Source organism: Trachurus japonicus, chromosome 6 (assembly GCF_045865225.1).
Source record: "Trachurus japonicus isolate A0001 chromosome 6, Traja_1.0".
Taxonomy (NCBI): domain Eukaryota; kingdom Metazoa; phylum Chordata; class Actinopteri; order Carangiformes; family Carangidae; genus Trachurus; species Trachurus japonicus.
In genome coordinates, this window is record NC_140912.1 from 10,111,654 (window position 1) to 10,131,494 (window position 19,841).

General features: G+C 44.1%; 1 protein-coding gene across 1 annotated transcript in view; it reads left to right on the forward strand.

The window, feature by feature from the left end:
* Positions 1-10,206: 10,206 nt before the first annotated feature.
* LOC146985577 (LHFPL tetraspan subfamily member 3 protein-like) overlaps positions 10,207-19,841 on the forward strand; it is a 43,115-nt gene continuing 33,480 nt past the window's right edge. Inside the window, exon 1 of the mRNA XM_085778690.1 lies at positions 10,207-11,660. Coding sequence (XP_085634816.1) covers positions 11,234-11,660 — 427 coding nt within the window. The 5' untranslated portion in view covers positions 10,207-11,233. The remainder of the gene's footprint in view (positions 11,661-19,841) is intronic.

Sequence of the window (19,841 nt, forward strand, 5' to 3'; positions counted from 1 at the left end):
TGCATTTATATCATTATTCATATAGGCTCCACCTGTCAATAAGACACACGTGGAAGAAGAGGTGCAGTTTATTGTGTTTCACCAACGAGGAGCTGTCATTACGCACGACTTTTACGCACTGCTGCGCGCTCATTAGTGTCGTAATTAAACCTTGACACTCATATCAAATCAAACTTACATTACAGACAGGTGGTTTTGGTTCTCTGTCTCTCTCTCCCACTCCGAACAGACAGACGGACGCAATCAGAAAGGAAACGGAGGCTGCGCATTGATCCTTTTTTTCCTTTCTGGGATCAAACGGATCATGTGCATAATTAACTGCAAAACAAGCACTTCATATTAATAACATATAACGCTCATTATGCTTCCAGTCTGTCTAGCCTCTACCTGGTGTTTTTACTAAACTTAACCAACTCCTTTCTTCATTGCCTGAACCTAACCAAAGCCAAATTTACTTTTTTTCTCTCTCTCTCTCAGTCTGCTGTCAGCAGCAGCGGCGGCTGCAGCAGGCTCGCGCCCGTGAAGTGAGCTCAAGCCGGCCAGGTTCAGCCGTGCTCGAGCGGAGGGGGGGAGAGAAAAAAAAGTGTATTTCTTTTACTCTGTACTCTGGGAGGGGGGGGTTTGATTATCAGTTTACACATCTTGATCAGCATTTATGATGGTTGTGCGCGTTCTGGCTCTCTGACTGAATATGGTGATATTCTGGGCCGCGCGTGTAGGCTATGTGTGTGATGTGCGTAGAGAGAGAGAGAGAGAGAGAGAGAGAGAGCTGCATGCTCCTATCAATGGAAGAGCTTGTCACAAAGTAGCGATGACAGTTCGAACTAACGGGACCACCCATTGGTTCGACCTCCTATTGGTCCGACTTGTGGTTGATTTTGTCGGAGTAACGGGAGGTCGAGCCAATGGGAGGTCGGACCAGTGGGTATTTTGTCGGAGTAACGGGAGGTCGAACCAATGGGAGGTCGGACCAATGGGCAGTTCCCAGAATCTCACCATATTCAGTCAGAGAGCCAGATCATGTTAGATCGCGCACAACCATCATAAATGCTGATCAAGATGTGTAAACTGATAATCAAAGCCCCCCCTCTCAGAGTACAGAGTAAAAGAAATACACTTTTTTTTCTCTCTCCCATCCTCCGCTCGAGCGTGGCTGAACCTGGCCGGCTTGAGCCCACTTCACGGGCGCGAGCCATGGATGTATTATATTAACGGCGCGAGCCTGCTGCAGGCGCCGCTGCTGCTGACAGCAGACTAAGAGGGAAAAAAAGTAAATTTGGCTTTGGTTAGGTTCAGGCAATGAAGAAAGGAGTTGGTTAAGTTTAGTAAAAACAGCAGGTAGAGGCTAGACAGGCTGGAAGCATAATGAGCGTTATGTGTTATTAATATGAAGTGCTTGTTTTGCAGTTAATTATGCACATGATCCGTTTGATCCCAGAAAGGAAAAAAGGATCAATGCGCAGCCTCCGTTTCCTTTCTGATTGCGTCCGTCTGTCTGTTCGGAGTGGGAGAGAGAGACAGAGAACCCAATCCACCTGTCTGTAATGTAAGTTTGATTTGAAGTGTCAAGGTTTAAAGCAGAAGTAAGTGATATATTTGTGTTAATATAAGTCTTAAATAGTTATATCTTCCGACAGCAATCACTTAGTACATAGAGTGTTTGGACTGAAACACGGGTCTCTCAGTCCCTCTGCTCTGCTCTGCTCTGAGCCGAAGAGAAAACATTTATCGTATCCTACAGTTTTTATCCAATGAGGAGAGAGAACGGCATGCAGGGCTGTGTGTGCAGCCAAGGGACGCCGTGAATGTGGCGACGTAGGGACGAGGACTGTTATGGTGCGTTCAAGGAAACTCGTATTTTTCCGACCGTGAAGTCGTACTGTTATGATTGGATGTTATTACATGTTTGACCGCTAGGCGGCAGTACTGGTTAGTAGTCAGCTTACCGTACCATATAAGACAGTAGAGCAAGACTGCATGGAGCCACATGTATGAGGTTGAGAACGTGAGACATTAAACTAAGTTACTTGCTATCTACACGGCCTCATCCTTGGAACACGAACATGACATGGTACCAGGAGTAAACTCGAATGAACGACATGGATTTAAAACCACCGGAAAGTTTGAAACTAACGGGGAACGTCGACGAGAACTGGCGCACCTTCAAACAACACCTGTATGTTGCTGCTACGGGACTCGAGGAAAAGCCGGAGGCAAGAAAGGTAGCGCTGCTGCTAACAATAGCAGGGCCACAGGCCATAGAAGTATTTAACACGTTCGTGTTTGACAGTCCTGAAGATAATGAAAAGTTGGATGTAGCGCTTAGCAAGTTTGATGCTCACTGTTCTCCGAAGAAGAACGAGACGTACGAGAGGTACGTGTTTCGGTCTCGTACACAGCGGCAACATGAGCCTTTTGATAGCTTCCTGACGGACTTGCGGCTAAAGGCGCAGTCCTGCAACTTCGGAACGCTGAGTGACTCCATGGTCCGGGACCAGATCGTCTACGGCGTAGAGGATAAAAAGGTCAGAGAGAGGCTACTACGGGAGATGGAGCTGACGCTGGCAGGAGCCATTAAGATCTGCCAGGCCAGTGAGCTGTCCCAAAGGCACGTGAGGACGTTCAGCGAGATGTCTGCAGTCGCCTCGGCGCAGAGCGACAGCGCGGCAGCGGTTGGAGCAGTGTCGTATCAGCGGAGACGACGCACACAGACCCGGCCTGCACAGCAGCAGGAGGACGTGATGATAAACTGCAAGCGCTGCGGCTCACAGCACAAGCCTAGACAGTGTCCAGCGTTTGGTAAGCAATGCTCCACTTGCCAAGGCAAGAATCATTTTGCTAAACAATGCTTCTCCAAACGGAAAGAGTGGAAAAAAGAAAAAACTGTAAACTTAATAGACGAGCCTGATCTCAGTGACACGTTCTTTGTTGGAATGGTAAATTGTGAAAGTGAACAAATAAATAAGCCAGACAATGTAAATGATGTCACTACAGAAGATAAGTGGATAGCTCCTCTAATGATAAATGGGACTGTAGTCACCATGAGATTGGACACTGGTGCCAAAGCAAATCTCATAAGCATGTGTGATGTGAAGGCAATGAAAAATAAGCCACAAATAAAAAGAAAAGAATCTGGACTGAAAGACTACAATGGGCGGCCAATCAAATGTTTGGGCACATGCAGGTTGAGTGTCACAGTTAAAGGAAAAGTGCACCACCTATTCTTCTTTGTTGTGAATGAGGGACGTGAATCACTTCTTGGTGACAGAGCCTGTGAAGAACTGGGGCTTGTGAAAAGAGTGCATCGCATCGTTCCAACCATAAACCCAACAACTGACTGTATGGACACAATTGTTCAGAACTTTTCAGATGTTTTCAAGGGTTTTGGTGTTTTGCCCTTCACATATAAAATACAGTTGAAAGAAGGAGCCCAACCAGTTGTGCATGCAGCACGCAGAGTTCCGGCGCCACTGAAAGACTGCCTAAAGAAAGAACTCGACAGAATGATCATGCTAGGAGTGATCAAAAAGGTTAATGAGCCTACAGACTGGGTCAACTCACTGGTCATCACAAAGAAAAAGAATGGTGAGTTGAGAATATGTATGGACCCTAAAGACTTAAATGAGAGCATAAAGCGTGAACATTATCAAATACCTACACGTGAAGAGATCATCAGTGAAATGTCAGGTGCCAAATACTTCACAAAGCTTGACGCCTCACAAGGCTTCTGGCAGCTGAAACTGGATGAAAGCAGCACCAAGTACTGTACCTTTAATACGCCCTTCGGCAGATACTGCTTTCTCAGACTGCCTTTTGGAATCAAGTCAGCACCTGAAATATTTCACAGAGCGATGGAGCAGATCATCGAGGGCTTGGATGGAGTTCGAGTCTACATTGATGACATCATCATATGGGGTTCCACAGCCCAAGAGCACAACGAGAGGCTGAACAGAGTTATGGAACGCATACAAAAGTATGGACTGAAACTCAACAGGAGTAAATGTGAGTTTGGCGTTCAAGAGATCCTCTTCCTGGGAGACCAAGCTGTCTGCACGTGGTGTCGAGCCAGATAAAGACAAAATACATGCAATACAGAACATGCCAAGGCCCACAGACAAGACAGGGGTGCTACGCATCATGGGGATGGTGAATTTCATAGGTAAATTCATTCCCAATCTGACAGCAAAGACATCATGCATACGAGAGCTTCTGCACAGGGACTGTGAGTTTAAATGGACAGTGAAACATGAGCATGAGTGGCAAAAACTCAAGGACACACTGAGCACAGCACCTGTGTTGGCATTTTATGACCACACGAAGAGGATAAAAGTGTCTACAGATGCTTCCAAAGATGGTATTGGTGCCGTTCTACTCCAGGCTGAGGGTGAGCACTGGAAACCGGTAGCCTATGCATCTCGGGCTATGACAAAAACTGAATGCCGATACGCTCAGATCGAAAAAGAATGTTTGGGACTGGCGTATGGTTTGGAGCGGTTTCATAGCTACGTGTACGGCCTGCCATCTTTCACAGTCGGAACTGATCATCGACCGCTGGTCGCCATCATCAAAAAGAATCTGAATGAAATGTCTCCACGGATTCAGCGGTTAATGATGAAGATGCAAAGGTATGATTTTGAACTGATATATACTCCAGGTAAACACCTAGTCCTTGCTGATGCCCTATCCAGAGCAACTACAGGCGACAGTGTGAGTGCAACAGACGAGGACATACAGTGTCACGTGAACATGGTGTCGGCTACACTGCCTGTGTCGGACACAAAGTCAAGACAAATAGCGGAGGCTACAGCAACGGATGCTGAGCTACAGCATGTCATGAAGAACATGGATGAGGGATGGCCAGCTGGTTCATGTCCACAATTTTACCATGTCAGAGGTGAGCTTAGTACTGTGGATGGTCTGCTGTTGAAAAAGGGCAGGATTGTTATTCCACGGGCTTTGAGAATGGACATGTTGCACAGGATACATGAAGGCCATCTCGGCATCGAAAAGTGCAAAAGGAGGGCGAGAGACACGGTTTTCTGGCCCGGACTGAACAAAAACATTGAAACACTTGTAAGTAAATGTGAAACATGCCAGAAACACAGGAACAAGCAGAGCAAAGAGCCTATGGTGGTAGCTGAGGTGCCAACAGCACCATGGCACAAAGTAGGAATGGACTTGTTTCATCTCAGAGGTAAAGACTATTTAGTGGTAATGGATTACTACTCAAATTTCCCTGAGATGGCGCTACTAGCAAGCTCAACATCAACTTGTGTCATAACACATGCTAAATCTATCTTCGCCAGGCATGGTATCCCACACACCGTGGTGAGCGACAATGGCCCCTGCTTCAGCAGCAAAGAATGGCAGAAGTTTGCAGAGCAATATGATTTCAAGCATGTGACGTCAAGCCCACACTATGCACAGTCAAACGGGCAAGCTGAAAAAGGAGTTCACATTCTCAAGCAACTCCTAAAGAAAGCAGCTGACAGTGACTCGGATCCCTATCTGGCTTTATTGAGCTACAGAGCATCACCTCTTCAGTGCGGCCTATCACCAGCTGAACTGCTGATGAAGAGGAAGCTACGAACAACGTTGCCGAGTCATCAAAACGACAAATTAAAGCAAAAGAATCACTCAAAGATTGAACATAAGCTACGACAACAGAAAATGATGCAAAAGTCATTCTATGACAGAACAACCAAGCATCTCCCTCCACTGTCTACCAATGACACAGTCAGGATTGAGGATGCTGATGGATGGAGTACAAAAGCAACTGTCCTGCAAGAAGTTGCTCCACGATCGTACACGGTGAAAACTGATGATGGACAACTCCTCAGACGCAATCGTCGCAGTCTGTTAAAGACTCCTCAAGGGACTGTTGGTGAGCTCAGTGTAACCTGTGGTGAATCTCAGGTAACTCCCACACCTGCTATGGACTGTAACACTGACTCTCACACACCTACTCCAAGCGAACCTGAGTTAAGAAGGTCCACAAGAGAAATCAGAAAGCCTGATAGACTGAACTTATAAACAAAGAAATTCAATATGCATGTTAAAGATGTTGAACAAAATGTATATTGATTGATGTTGTGAATGTGTTCTAAATGGTCTAGTAGTGGCTTAGATGAGTTATACAATCTGATATAAACTGTTTATACTGCTTATGTGTTGCAGAGTTATGCTGAATGTGAAATGGTTGAAATAACTGACACAGCTAATGTGATAATTCATGTTAATGCATTTTACCTTAGAAAAGGGGGGATGTTATGATTGGATGTTATTACATGTTTGACCGCTAGGCGGCAGTACTGGTTAGTAGTCAGCTTACCGTACCATATAAGACAGTAGAGCAAGACTGCATGGAGCCACATGTATGAGGTTGAGAACGTGAGACATTAAACTAAGTTACTTGCTATCTACACGGCCTCATCCTTGGAACACGAACATGACAGTACCAGTTCAATCTGGTACGAGTTCACCGGTCGGAAGTTACGAGTGGCCGTTATAGTGACTTTCACCGGTAAAACAGGTCGGAAAAACACGAGTGGGTTGCCTGGAACGCTACAAAGTCGTAAATTGTGACTTGAAGCTGTAATTTACGATTTCAAAAGCCTACCTGGAACGCAGCATTAGCGAAAACGACCGGACCACTTACTTCTGCTTTAATTATGGACACTAATGAGCGCGCAGCAGTGCGTAAAAGTCGTGCGTAATGACAGCTCCTCGTTGGTGAAACACAATAAACTGCACCTCTTCTTCCACGTGTGTCTTATTGACAGGTGGAGCCTATATGAATAATGATATAAATGCATAGTGAACGGTAAGAATGGAGAGTTTGACTAATAACTAGCCCAGTTCGAACTAATGAGGACCTCCCATTAGTTCGAACTCTCATTACTCCGATTGTCGGACCAATGGGAGTTCGAACCAATGGGAGGTCGAACTAATGGGAGGTCGGACTAATCTGAGGTCGGACCAGTGCCATGGGCATAACAAAATCGTCTACTCCGTAATTTACTGTTTTACAATGCCTGGAAATCACTGCTGTGTTAAAAACTGCTCCAGTGATTTACTTTCTCCTTATTCTTTCTTGTAGTGTTGATCTGTTGGCGCAAAAAAGAGCTAGAATTTAGTCGCGTCTCTGTGATGTTCTGATGCGTCTCCTTCCATCATGGCCGACCGGCTCAAACCCATAGCTCAAACCCCGCCCAGATCAGACCAAATCGGCACGTGACTCCTCACTCTCAATTTCTAGCATAAAATACGACCATTAATTCACCCAGATAACTTTGGTGTAATTGCAAGTCGTTTCAACGAAATTAGATCCAGCCGAGAGCCGCGTTTATCCATATGGGGCAGTGGAATGCAGCCTCTAAATAACAGGCTTGAAACTCATTCATTTCACCAATATTTTGTTATGATACACTATAGTGCTATTCCCCTCTGAGTCCGGGGTTAGCGGTTGTTGCTAGATGTGTTATCAACATCCGGGGTCTGGTTGACCTACTAACCTCTGACCTGGATGATGACCTGGATGATATCATGCACGAATGAAATGGCAGGATCAGCAATATGGCAATAGGCTAATTAGTTCAAGATATTTTGCAGATAAAATGACAAGTAGCCTATGGAAAACATTGAGACTTGAAACAACATCAGGATCAAAACACCACATTGTTTTATTATTTTCTATTGATAAAGCAAAGCAAAGGAAAGGAAAGGAAAGGAAAGGAAAGGAAAGGGGGAAAAAAACTGTGGCTAGCTTTATTAAGTGCAATGCATTGCCCTTACAATAATGTCCACACATAGCTTTATTAAGTGCAATGCATTACCCTTACAATAATGTCCACATATAAAGCTATCTCAGAACAAGAAACAAACTCTACATCACACTGTCTGACTGTTGAAAGTTTTGTAGCTATTATCATTTGTAGGAAAATGTATAGTGACCATAGTAACCACCTACAATTCAGCATATGTCTGTACAGTTCAATATGGTTGTATTATTGTGGCAAATTGTTATTTTCATAGTGTAACATTTGCGCAAGCTTTATCTGCAGTGCAGTGCAATGTCCGCTTGTATGTTCACTATTTATTTTTATTCATACCCAAACACAACGGCAACTGAAATAAAGGGGCTTTAAGAATCCATCTTTGACGGCCTGTTATGTCAAGGGGCCTGTGTTAAAGTCTTGTTATACAGCTCCTATAGAAAATTGATGGGGGCCCATAAATCACTGTTTGCACCCTCCCCGCCTACATTGGGAAAAACAAGCAACAGTCAAGGGAGCTTCTGTGTACTGTGTAGAATTTGAGCTTGTTGTTGTTTATGGTTTTATCATTTTCACACTCCTATACTACAGCGTTAAGATGTTAAGATGTGTGACTCTGCAAAGATCGATTTATACAGGCAGCACAGGAGCTGTTTTTTTCCTACTGTGTTCCCCTTCACAACCAATGAACAAATTAAGGCACAACTCAAAAGAATTATTCTATGTCCCACTGGTCTTTGACCTGAGTACTGCCTCGTGTTTTCACCTTATTTACATACAGAATATGAGAGAGGCGGTTTAATATGGTATGATCTAAAAAAAAAAATTTTTAAAAAGAAGAAAAATTAAAGGGACAACGAGGAGTTTCTATTCGGTTATAAAAAAGTCTCACGTTAATTTAGATGAATATACTCTACCCAAACTTGTTAATGGGCCCATTTTCGATAAATATATCGTTCTGTCTCTATCGTTATTTTGTTATTATTAGTGGTGGTGGAAATGCTGGTCGAGCCGACCAGCGTTTCCTTAATGAGAATATCGCAGCTGAATCGCCGTTTATGGTCGGAACTACGACGGTAACTGAACCTCTTTGAACCTCTGACTTTAATTGATGAATGAAAACATGAGTCCGTCTTGCGCCGGTCAAAGAATTTTACGGTGTGCGCGGAGGCTCATAAATGTAGTGTGAAAACGCTTCGCTTTTCCAAAACTCCTCGTTGTCCCTTTAAGTTGAATCAGCACCTCTCTGGCACAGAGACATCATAACTGACCGTAAACTTCAGAGGGATTAATTTTAGAGCTGTTGTATTGTAAATGCTATAAATTAAAACACTATGAATGTAAAATTAGATTATGTCTCAAATTAAAAATGGAAAGTTCATTTTTAACTCTCAAAGCCTCTATACATTGCTTGTTATCTCATACTGACATATTTGTAGGCTATATCATTTATCTTCACTGCAGAGACAGAAAAGCAATGCAGGCTTCTACTTAAAAACTTTTCAATTTGATTGACAGAATATTCTTCCATTAAAATGATTACACTGCTATGCAACGTCTCTGGTATTGATACAAAGGTCTGGTTTAGGCTCATAAATCTGTGTGGTGCTTGATGCATTATGATTTCTCGTTGTTCATTACTTCCCTAAAGAGTTGAACACATTTGAAATAGGAAACATCTATTTCAGTCCTAGTGATAGCACTGATGTCATCCATGCATCAGTTTTGAACTCAAATCCTCTGAATGCATGTGAGCAACTGAATTAAACTGAATTATGCAGAGTGGCCATAATGGCAGCAAAAGTAGGACAACGCATCTGATACAGATAAGAGTCCATACAATTATTTAAAGTGCGGTGAGGCAGCATTACGCAATGGAAGTAGTCAGTTACCAGGGTAACTGGGAAGAAATAATAATTCACCCAAATCTATGACAGCTTATTAAAGTCATAACCAAAAGTATATCAGCCTAAGTGAAACAAAATTACAACAGGCTGAATTGAATTTAATGTGGAGCTACAGTAGTTATCTTTACTTGCAAAAATTAGGTGAAAGATCTCTGTGAGCAGCGTCACTTTACATCCATGTTAATAATGGATTAGCTATACAAATGTTGCTTCACCACATCATTTGGTGTCTTGTCCATGTAGACTGGGATCTAATACATAACACAAATACGTACATAAACACTAAAAGAACTGGAAAAAGCTGCAGATGAAGTAGATTCTCTCATTTTTATTTGAAATATTTTATTTAGGCTATCAGTTCTTCGCTTGAGAAAGATTAGAAATTACTTTTACAACCTTTATTTCTGACATTCTTGCATAAAGGCACGCACTGCTCAATGTATTTGGCTTGTATGATTTTCTAGGACATCATGTGCAGCTCCGTGGAGTTATTACATAACCTCCTGGCAGCAAAGTAGCACACTTGATGAAGCCGAGCGGCGTTTTCTGCGTCTTTAACGCGGCAGGTGACACGGGCATGGGAACGACTCGCCAAGAGATTTGGGCGGATATCCTGTTAGAAAAAATATAATACCTAATTTAAAAAAGAAAATTGCAATTTGATTTGCTTATAGAAAGATCTATTCGGTGCACGGTGCTCTTGGTTCTCTATCGGGTATTTAGCTCGCTTTGATATTTCGTCAGTTGAGTGGATGTTGACGCAGCGTTATCCATGAGGTGTGTGTCACTGTTTGGACAAGATTGACGCACACAACACGGGCTGCCTCTGCGTCTGCCGCTCGTGTCCCTCCCTCTCCGGCTCGCAGCAACACTGACAGCCCGGCGATGCTGTCATAAAGCGGAGACTTAACTCCCCTTTAACGATCCTGAAGAGATCTGTCGTGTTTTTTTCTTTAATGGCTATTATGCTTGGCTGCATCCATTCGTAAGTACGGGCCTGTAATGTGCTATCGCCTCTGAGGCTACGGTTACAACCTGCTCGTTATAGGCTGCTGCTGTTTGTATTTGGGGTTGATAAGGAGGATACGTGCGCATCTCGCGTTGTATAGCTGAGGCCGGTGTGTGAATAATACACTTGTGTTTCACTCGGAGGTTTCCCAAGGACATCAGCGAGCGACGCGGTGCGGCAGCGATGTGCACGTCTGGCGGCTAGACAGAGCAAGAGGGGACGGAGCCTGTTTTTCTGCCAGAGCCCGAGTTGTCAGAGTTATCGGAGACATCAAGGGTCGGAGCCGCTCTTGCTCTCGCTCCACTCCTCAGCTTTTTCAGCGCCTGGCTTTAGGATGCGACGTCATGAGTTGATCGCGCCTGACAGATGTTGCTGTGTTGCAGTTGCACGGGCGTAGATTCTCCGCTTGTTCTCGCCGTTTCAGGGATGATTCTGTAAAAGAAAAAAAATATATAGCCTATTTAGCCTACTGCTCAATGTTCAGTCCTCGCTTTGTGCTCGGACACATCGCAACATTCATTTAGTCTTCGGGATTGCATAAAATGATACCAGGATCTGCCGCATCAATGCTACCATCTGCAGAAGCTGCGAAATTGTACCAGACCAACTACGTCCGCAACTCCCGTGTCATCGGACTTTTATGGGCTATCTTCACTATCCTGTTCGGCATTGTAAACGTGACCATCTTCTCACAGCCCTACTGGATTGGGGATGGCGTGGATACGCCGCAGGCCGGCTACTTCGGCCTTTTTCATTATTGCATCGGAGACGGGATCTCCAGAGAGCTGGCCTGCCAGGGTAGCTTCACCGAGTTCGCCGCCATCCCCTCCAGCGCGTTCAAGGCCGCCTCCTTCTTCATAGGAATGTCCATGATGCTCGTTGTCACCTGCATCGGCTGCTTCAGTCTCTTCTTCCTCCTCAGCACCTCCACCGTGTACAAGATCTGTGGCTGGATGCAAGCAGCATCAGGTAAGTGCAATTTCAGTGCCTCTAGAGTTGGGTGCAGGGGCTGGGTGGGGGGGGGGGGGGGGGGGGGCACTGGATTGTGTTTGGGGTAAATCTACTGCTGCTTTCACAAAAAGATATGGGAATCACGTGTAACTCAAAATAAAACAACTTTTTTTCTGCCGTATCCCCCATCTACACACAGACAAGATCTTGAAGGATCAATAAAATCGAGGTATGGGGGCATTTTTTTCTGTTTTGGGGACCCTTACATAATAGGAGCTACAAACCATTGAACTCTTGAACGCTGGGATGGATGTGAATTTGATTGATCCGTTGATTAGATGAATGACTTGTCAGTGGGAGCAGCCAAAGTGAAGATAAGCAGACAGGCTCTGCCGTGGAGGCTGTCAGCCACAGCTGCTGAAAAGACAGTGCTGTCCATGGTGCTGAAGTTTTGCCGAGGCCATGAAAGCCATTGCATTTAACCCTAACCTGCTCAGTGAATGAATAGATAAACTACACGTGTGGCACCTGAGATGTTCCTCTCCTTATAGTTTTTCAAAATGGCTCACCATATACATACAAATTGTATAATTTCATTAAAAAAATAGAAATTAATTTAGAATTTTTCTTTTTCTGAGACCACATCAACACATAAAACATGCATTGAATTTCATGTTTTACATGGTATTAGGCTACAGCTTGTGTATTGTATCAGTACAAAAGTATTTTCTTGCTCATGCAGATGAGCTAGCTCTGTGATCTGCAGTCTGTCCTCAGCCAACAGGTCTGCGTCTGTTTGTCTGCTAAGACTTGGGGGTGTTGAGGGTGTCTTAATGTTGTCAACTGCTGGCAGTGTGTTGTCACTGTAACTGAGGGCTAATGTCATCCAGTGTGAGCGGAGGCCTTCGTCATCAGAAATCAGAGCCATCATCGTCATCGTCATCACTAGAGCCCAAATGCCGCCAAATATTGGTCGGCTCATCTGTACCGCTACCGTCTGCAACCAACTCAAATGAGGGGGATTATTTGGAACAACTCCAGCTCAGTGCGTTATGTTGGGGCTGAATTAACGCAATAAGCCTGCCTAATGAGGAGACCGCTGGGCTTTGTGCTTCTGCAGCTAAGAGATGAAAGAGAAAGCCAAGAGGAGAGACCCTGACCACGACAGGCTGGCACAGGGATGCCTAATGAGCAAGCCTGGCTGCTTAGCACTGTCAGACTTCATTACACTTAGCTGAAGGTTAAACTCACGCTGCCTTTGCTTACCAGCCCTGTGGAGGACAGGTGGCCCACTGGCATCTGTAATGGGCCCCTCACTGTCAGCTGATGTTTTGATAGGGAGGTACAAATCGTCAATATGATAGTGATAAATGAGAGGCCAGAATCCGTGTGAGGGGAGGAAGGGGGAGAGAAAGAGTGAGATTTCTTTATCCACTGTTTTTTCCTTCTTGAAACATTTTGGCAACATGAATGTAATGTGACACGCTTCATGCCAATAAAGCAAACTGTAATTAAAATTCACACAGTGGATCAGACATAGCTTGTTGTCTCCCATCCCTGCTGATAGACTGGTCCAAGGACATGAATGACACAGTCAGTATTCAGAGCACTGCTCTCTGCTCTGTGGCACTGATCTCTCTCTCTCTCTCTCTCTCTCTCTCTCTCTCTCAGCTTCATCAATCATCATTACAGCGCTTTTTTTCTCTTTGTGTGGCTACAGTTCATAACTTTTTTTATTGTCTTCAAAGCAGATTTTAATGGATGATCTGTGGTGATGATATGAAAAAACATTATATAACTACTGTGCCATGGAGTAAAAGGACCTTTTAGATACACTAACTCAATATCAAGGTCACACTGTATGTGTTAACTAATAATATATGACTAAGGTGATATACTGTGTGCCACTCGTGCTGCAGCTTTCCCCAAATCCCTGTGGGCTGAGGTCAGAAGGTTGTTGATAAACATTTCACAGCATAGACCAACTTCACGCCACTGCACACAGCTCCTGAATCAGTTATTGAGAGCACGCACACATCTCTAGTCATGCAGGAAACGAGTTCTCTGTGAGGCCCATGCAGGTGAAAAAAAAAATGTTGAATGTTTGATGAGAAAGCAAACCACCAGGTCACATTAGAACTCTCAAAATGTCTACCACGGCCAAATGAAGTGGAGTGCAGAAGTGCTCCTGCTGCCCTAGATGGACTCGTATCCTTCTCTTTCTTCCCTCACAAGCGCTATTTCTGTCTGTGCATCTGCTCAAGAAGTCTATGACATGCAAATGTAAGCGTGTTTTTTTCCGCAGAAGTGAGCACAGCAAGATATGCGATGCACAAGCCCCTTTACCTTATCTCTTTCAGTTACACTCACACAATTTCACCTCCGTGCGCATCACAGCTCATTTGAGTTGCTCATTTTGACCTTACTCTTATCTCCCATTCCATTTACTTTTTGTTATTTCTCTTTTATTTATCTCCCCGCATTCTTCCCCTTTACTCTTCGCTTCTCTCTTTCACTCAGTACTGTACAGTCTGTGCTGTCCACGTCCCTATCTTGTCTGGACAGTAAGTGCAGTTCTACGGGGGTCTGTGCACCAATTAACTAAGAGGACTGTGAGGTCAGTGATAATTACTTCACAGCTTTACACCCTGTCTGCATACCCTGTCATGTTGGCTGCCAGCCCTTTCTACATTGGTTGAGATTGTTTTGTCTTTTCAAAAAAGAAAGGGGAAAAAAAGCACAGATATGAGTCATACCTGTAAGTAAGCAAGACATAAGCTTTGTGAAGTCAGCAGAAAAAAAAAGTGCAGACAGGGAGGTGTGTTTGGAAAGATACAGACTGTTTCCAAAATGACCGCATTTAAGGGTCAGATTTCTATTTTTCCCTCTAGTTGTTTGTTATTCTTTGGTCTGTTTCATTAGTGTGGGTTTGAATGTGTGGCAGGGATATTTTCTAGAAATAATTAAGAAAGAAAAGATTTGCCTTGCTAGAATAATTAGGCAAAGTGACAGTTGCATTTGGGATCTGGGATAGAAATCTGTTTTCAGATGCACCATCCTGTCCTTGTGCTTGCGGCATTTGTATGAATTATTTCTGTTGATGAGCTGGAGTAAGTTTAACGGGGTGTTCCCACCAAACGCGATGAACGCGATTGAATCGCGCGTCAAATGAAAACGCGTCGCGCTAGACGCTCCAGTTTTGACGCTGGTTCAATATGCAAAAAACAAAAAAAAAAAGTTCAATTATTTGAACTCGAGCGATGAAGCGTCATCGCGCCGGGCGACGCGATGGAGGCGATTTTTCGCGGCCAACGCGTCCATCGCGCCGCGCTATCGCGTCCATCGCATCGCCCGGCACGATGACGCGTCTAATCGCATGTTTGCATTGACTTTACATGTAATCTCGACGCGCGATGAAGCGCCATCGCGTTTGGTGGGAACACCCCGTAAATGTATGGAGTCTTTGTCCAATTAGCTACTCATGGGATATATATTTCTGTATTTTTGTATTGTGTGAAATTGTCAGCCTTTATTTAATCATGAAATCTCTAAGAAATGATGTAATGATTTAATATGCTAATCAAGAGGTTAACATTCATATTGATGTCAGGAAAACACAGATGAGAATTGTGACTTTGAGCTGCTTCAGGTTCAGGTGCCTCTCACACGTTATGATTTACCAACACATCGTTAATGTTATTCATAAAAATGTGAAAAAAGCTATTGTTAGTTTAACAAACTCAAGGATGTCTTTTTTTAACCTGCCTGGAATGAGCTTGACATTTTGATAATTGAATGACCATGGAGTCAATAACAGCTGCACTAATGTGTGTGGTTTTGGTTTAATAGCATCACTTTGTGCCCAATAGCCACACATGAATGTTTTTTTGTTTTTTTGAAAGGTTTGTCTCATTATCATATGGACCTGCTGTCACTGCTGCCTTAGCTGTGAACACATTTCATTTAAATGTGAAATTAGCAGCTTCACAAATAATAGGGATGGGTACAACTACTGTGAAAGTATAATGTTCTCTGACAACCAAACAGTGGGCCTTGGTCAGGGAGGTCCATGTCTGACTGGAACCACAAGCTCATCATTGATTACACTTCTGTTTCCAGTCAGACAGGGACTTTTTGTATTTTCTTTTTTCTAGTGAAAATATATGTATACGTAGATTTTAAGTATAAGCACGTACTTGTTCATAAGTTCATGACAGTGTTTGGATATTGAAGTTACTAAAATTGCCCATGGTAGGGTTGGAGATCCTGGAAAAACGGCTCTAGCAGACCACATTTTGAAAATACACAAGTCAAAAGTGCAAGCCCTTTTCCTCAGAGTTCTCTCTGAAGCCACGCCTCCAGAGCTCAGGAACACGCAACGCTTGTTCAGCGTTGGGGTGAAGTCCTGAAGGTATCGCAATCACGGCTCGACCCAATGTAATTCCAATGTGAGCGACGCTGCATTCCTCAATACGGTCACGTGTTACTGCTCAGCATCGTTAACTGTCCGCAGCCGCCAGGTTCTCTCATGGCTCAATCACATGAAGGAAAACACCAAACATCATAATAAACCACACATCAATTGTCTTTAACGTCGCATTCACGATGATTGGATGGTGTTTTTACAGGTTTGTTTGTCCCACAGCCTAGGTGACTGACTTTTTCAAGAGTACCCGTATGCAGGGACATGGGCGCCGCCATTAGCCCAGATCCATACCGGAAGTCACGACCGGAAGTTGCTCTTCTTCATGTGTATCATTTCTATGTAGATAAAAAAAATAACTCAGTAACTCAATGGTCCATAATAAAATATTGTTTTCCAGCGAATATCTTAGTTACAACATGATTGAGCTATAAAATATTTTTTTGCATGGATCGTTTATTAAGTTATTGAGTTATTTAAAAAACGCTGCTAACGGCTAACAGCTAGCGCCGAACGGCTAGCGGCTAACGGCTAGCGCCGCTCCTGCTGACGGCTAGCGCCGCTCCTGCTGACAGCAGACCAGGAGAGAGAGAGAGAAACAATAAATGAAATGTCGTTGGTGGGTGCTTTGGTTAGGGTTAGGCAATGAAGAAAGGAGTTGGTTAAGTTTAGTAAAAAGAGCAGTTAGAGGCTAGACAGGCCAGAGAGAGACGAAGAAGAGCAACTTCCGGTCGTGACTTCCGGTATGGATCAGCTGGGCTAATGGCGGCGCCCATGTCCCTGCACACAGGTCCCTCTCGACTTTTTTCATTTTTGTGAAAAGCATTTAATTAATCGGTTGCAATCGGAGTGTGAAGAAGATTTTAAAATACTTTTGAAAAAATGCTCCAGAATAGGATCTCCAACCCTACCTTTAAAAAACAACAAAATTAGTTATTTTCATTATTGATGAAACTGCTGGTGACCTTCCCAAATAAACCAACAGTTAACAACTAAAAGACTGTAACAATAGGATTGTTATAAGTAGCGCAGTCCCAGGCAACATTGTAAATGGAACACTACGGTTGCCAGGTAACAGTATCACCGGTTACAGCTGATCTGTGAGCATTGTATCTGTCAGTTATGATCGTCAGTTGACAATAAAACAAGTAAGCAAGTTTGTGCTTTAACCGTACATCCTGTAGTGATTATTGAAGACAACAGGACAGGATGAAACATGGTGGCAGCGTGTGAGTAAACACCGACGTCTACAGTTACCGACGAAAAAAGAAAGTTTAAAGAGTTTCAAGTGCCGCCAGCTCGTAGCGCACCGAGAGAAGACGGACGTTGAGATGGATGGGTTGAGACCGCCGCAGATTCTTGCTTTGGACTCGAGTAATCTGGCGAAGACGTGGAAGTCTTGGAAAGAAGAGTTCACATTGTACACAGAGCTCACAATGCCAGATGCTGAGAAAACCACCAAGATCAAGCTGTTTCACTACCTCATCGAACAGAGCGGCAGGGAACTGTTGAACACCTTGTCAGCTGATGACGCGACGGCAAGAGCTACAGTGAGCGCTTTGATGAAACTGTTTGATGACCACTGTAACCCAAAATTGAACGAGACTGTGGAGAGATACAGATTTTTTATGAGGGATCAAGGAATAGATGAAACTGTTGACAAATATGTGACGGACTTGAGAGTGCTGGCCAGCAGCTGTAATTTTGGTCAGCTCAAAGACTCGCTGATAAAAGACCGGATCGTGTGTGGCACAAACAACTCTGCGCTGAGGGAGAGACTGCTCAGGGAGGAGAACCTGACGTTGGACAAATGCGTGAAAATATGCAGAGCCGCGGAGCTGTCAAAAGAGAACTGCAAAACCCTACAAGGACAGATGGTGGAAGAGGTCCATGCGCTGAAACACACCACAAGGAAAACCCGTGATGACGAGGTCTGCTCTAAGTTTTGTGGCAAGACGCATGAGAGAAACAAAAGTAAATGCCCAGCTTTTGGAAAAAAGTGTTCAAAGTGTGGGAAAGAAAATCATTTTGCTTCTAAATGCAAGACAAAAACTGAAAATGTCAAGAAATATAAGTCAGTGCATGCTGTTGCAGAGCAAGACAGTGATGAATATGAGGACATTATGACCATAACAGAGGCAAATGAGAAAAAAGAGACAGTGAACCAAATGGGAGACAGCCGTAGACAAGAGAAGAAGCTGTTTGCAGGAATGCTCATTGACAAAACACTAGTCAAGTTTCAGATAGACTGTGGAGCAAGTTGCAATGTCATTCCTGTACATCTCCTAAACCCAGACACAAAGCTGGAACACTCAGACAAAGTGCTTATAATGTACAATAAGACAAAGCTGAGTCCACTTGGCTTATGTAAAGTCAAGGTCAGGAACCCCAGAAACAATAAATTGTACAGAGTGTTGTTTCAAGTTGTGGACCTGGTCAGTGGAATTCCAATCCTGGGCAGAAAGGCCAGTGAAGTATGAGAACATCATGGCTGTGGACAGCATCGTGACAAGAGAACTGGGACCTGTAACAAAGAAGGAAAACTGTGCTAAATGCATGACAATGGAGACAATTGAAACAGAGTATATGGATGTTTTCACTGGTGATGGCTGCATGGAGGGAGAATACAGAATTGAAATAGACAACAACGTACCGCCAGTGAAACTGCCGAAACGCAGAGTGCCAGTTGCTATGATGGAACCTCTGAAAGAGGAACTCAAGGATATGGAGAGAAGAGAGATCATCGCACCAGTGGAGCAAAGCACGGACTGGATAAGCAGCATGGTCTCAGTGAGTAAACCGAATGGGAAGCTGAGGATCTGCATACATCCTAAACCACTGAATCGGGCACTGAAAAGGAGCCATTTCCCTCTCCCTACCATCAATGACGTCCTGCCAGAACTTGCAAATGCAAAAGTATTCAGTCTGTGATGTGAAGCACGGTTTCTGGCACATCAAACTGGAAGAGGAGTCAAGCTACCTGACCACATTCTCCACCCCATTTGGACGCTTCCGTTGGCTCAGAATGCCGATGGGAATAAGCCCAGCACCAGAAGTCTTTCAAAGGAAGCTGACACATGCACTGGAGGGCTTATCTGGAGTTTACATCATAGCTGATGATGTGTTGATCACAGGACAAGGGAGGACACAAGAGGAAGCCAACAGAGATCACGACAAGAAACTCAGACACTTCCTGGTCAGATGCAGAGAGAAAAACATCAAGCTGAATAAAGATAAATTCAAGCTGCGACGGCCAGAAGTATCGTACATTGGACACCTGCTGACTGCTGAGGGACTGAGAGTCGACCCAGGGAAAGTGAGAGCAGTCAAGGAAATGCCGAGGCCAACAGATGTGAAAGGGGTACAGAGACTGATGGGTATGGTCAATTACCTGTCTAAATTTTATGAGCACCTGTCAGATGACTGTTAAGTTTTGAGACAACTCACACACAAAGAGAACATGTGGGAATGGACTGATGTGCAAGAAGAGGCATTTCAGAGGTTGAAGGACAAAATAGCCAACACACCAGTCCTGAAATACTACAGCCAGAAAGAGGAGCTGACGCTGCAGTGTGATGCATCAGAAACAGGTCTAGGAGCTGCCCTTACACAGAGAGGTAAACCAGTAGCATTCGGAAGCAGAGCCCTTACACCTACAGAGAGGGGCTATGCTCAGATAGAGAAAGAATGGGATGTGTTTGGGATGGAGAAATTTCACCAGTATACATATGGCAGACAGGTGACTGTACAGAGCGACCACAAATCTTTAGAGAGCA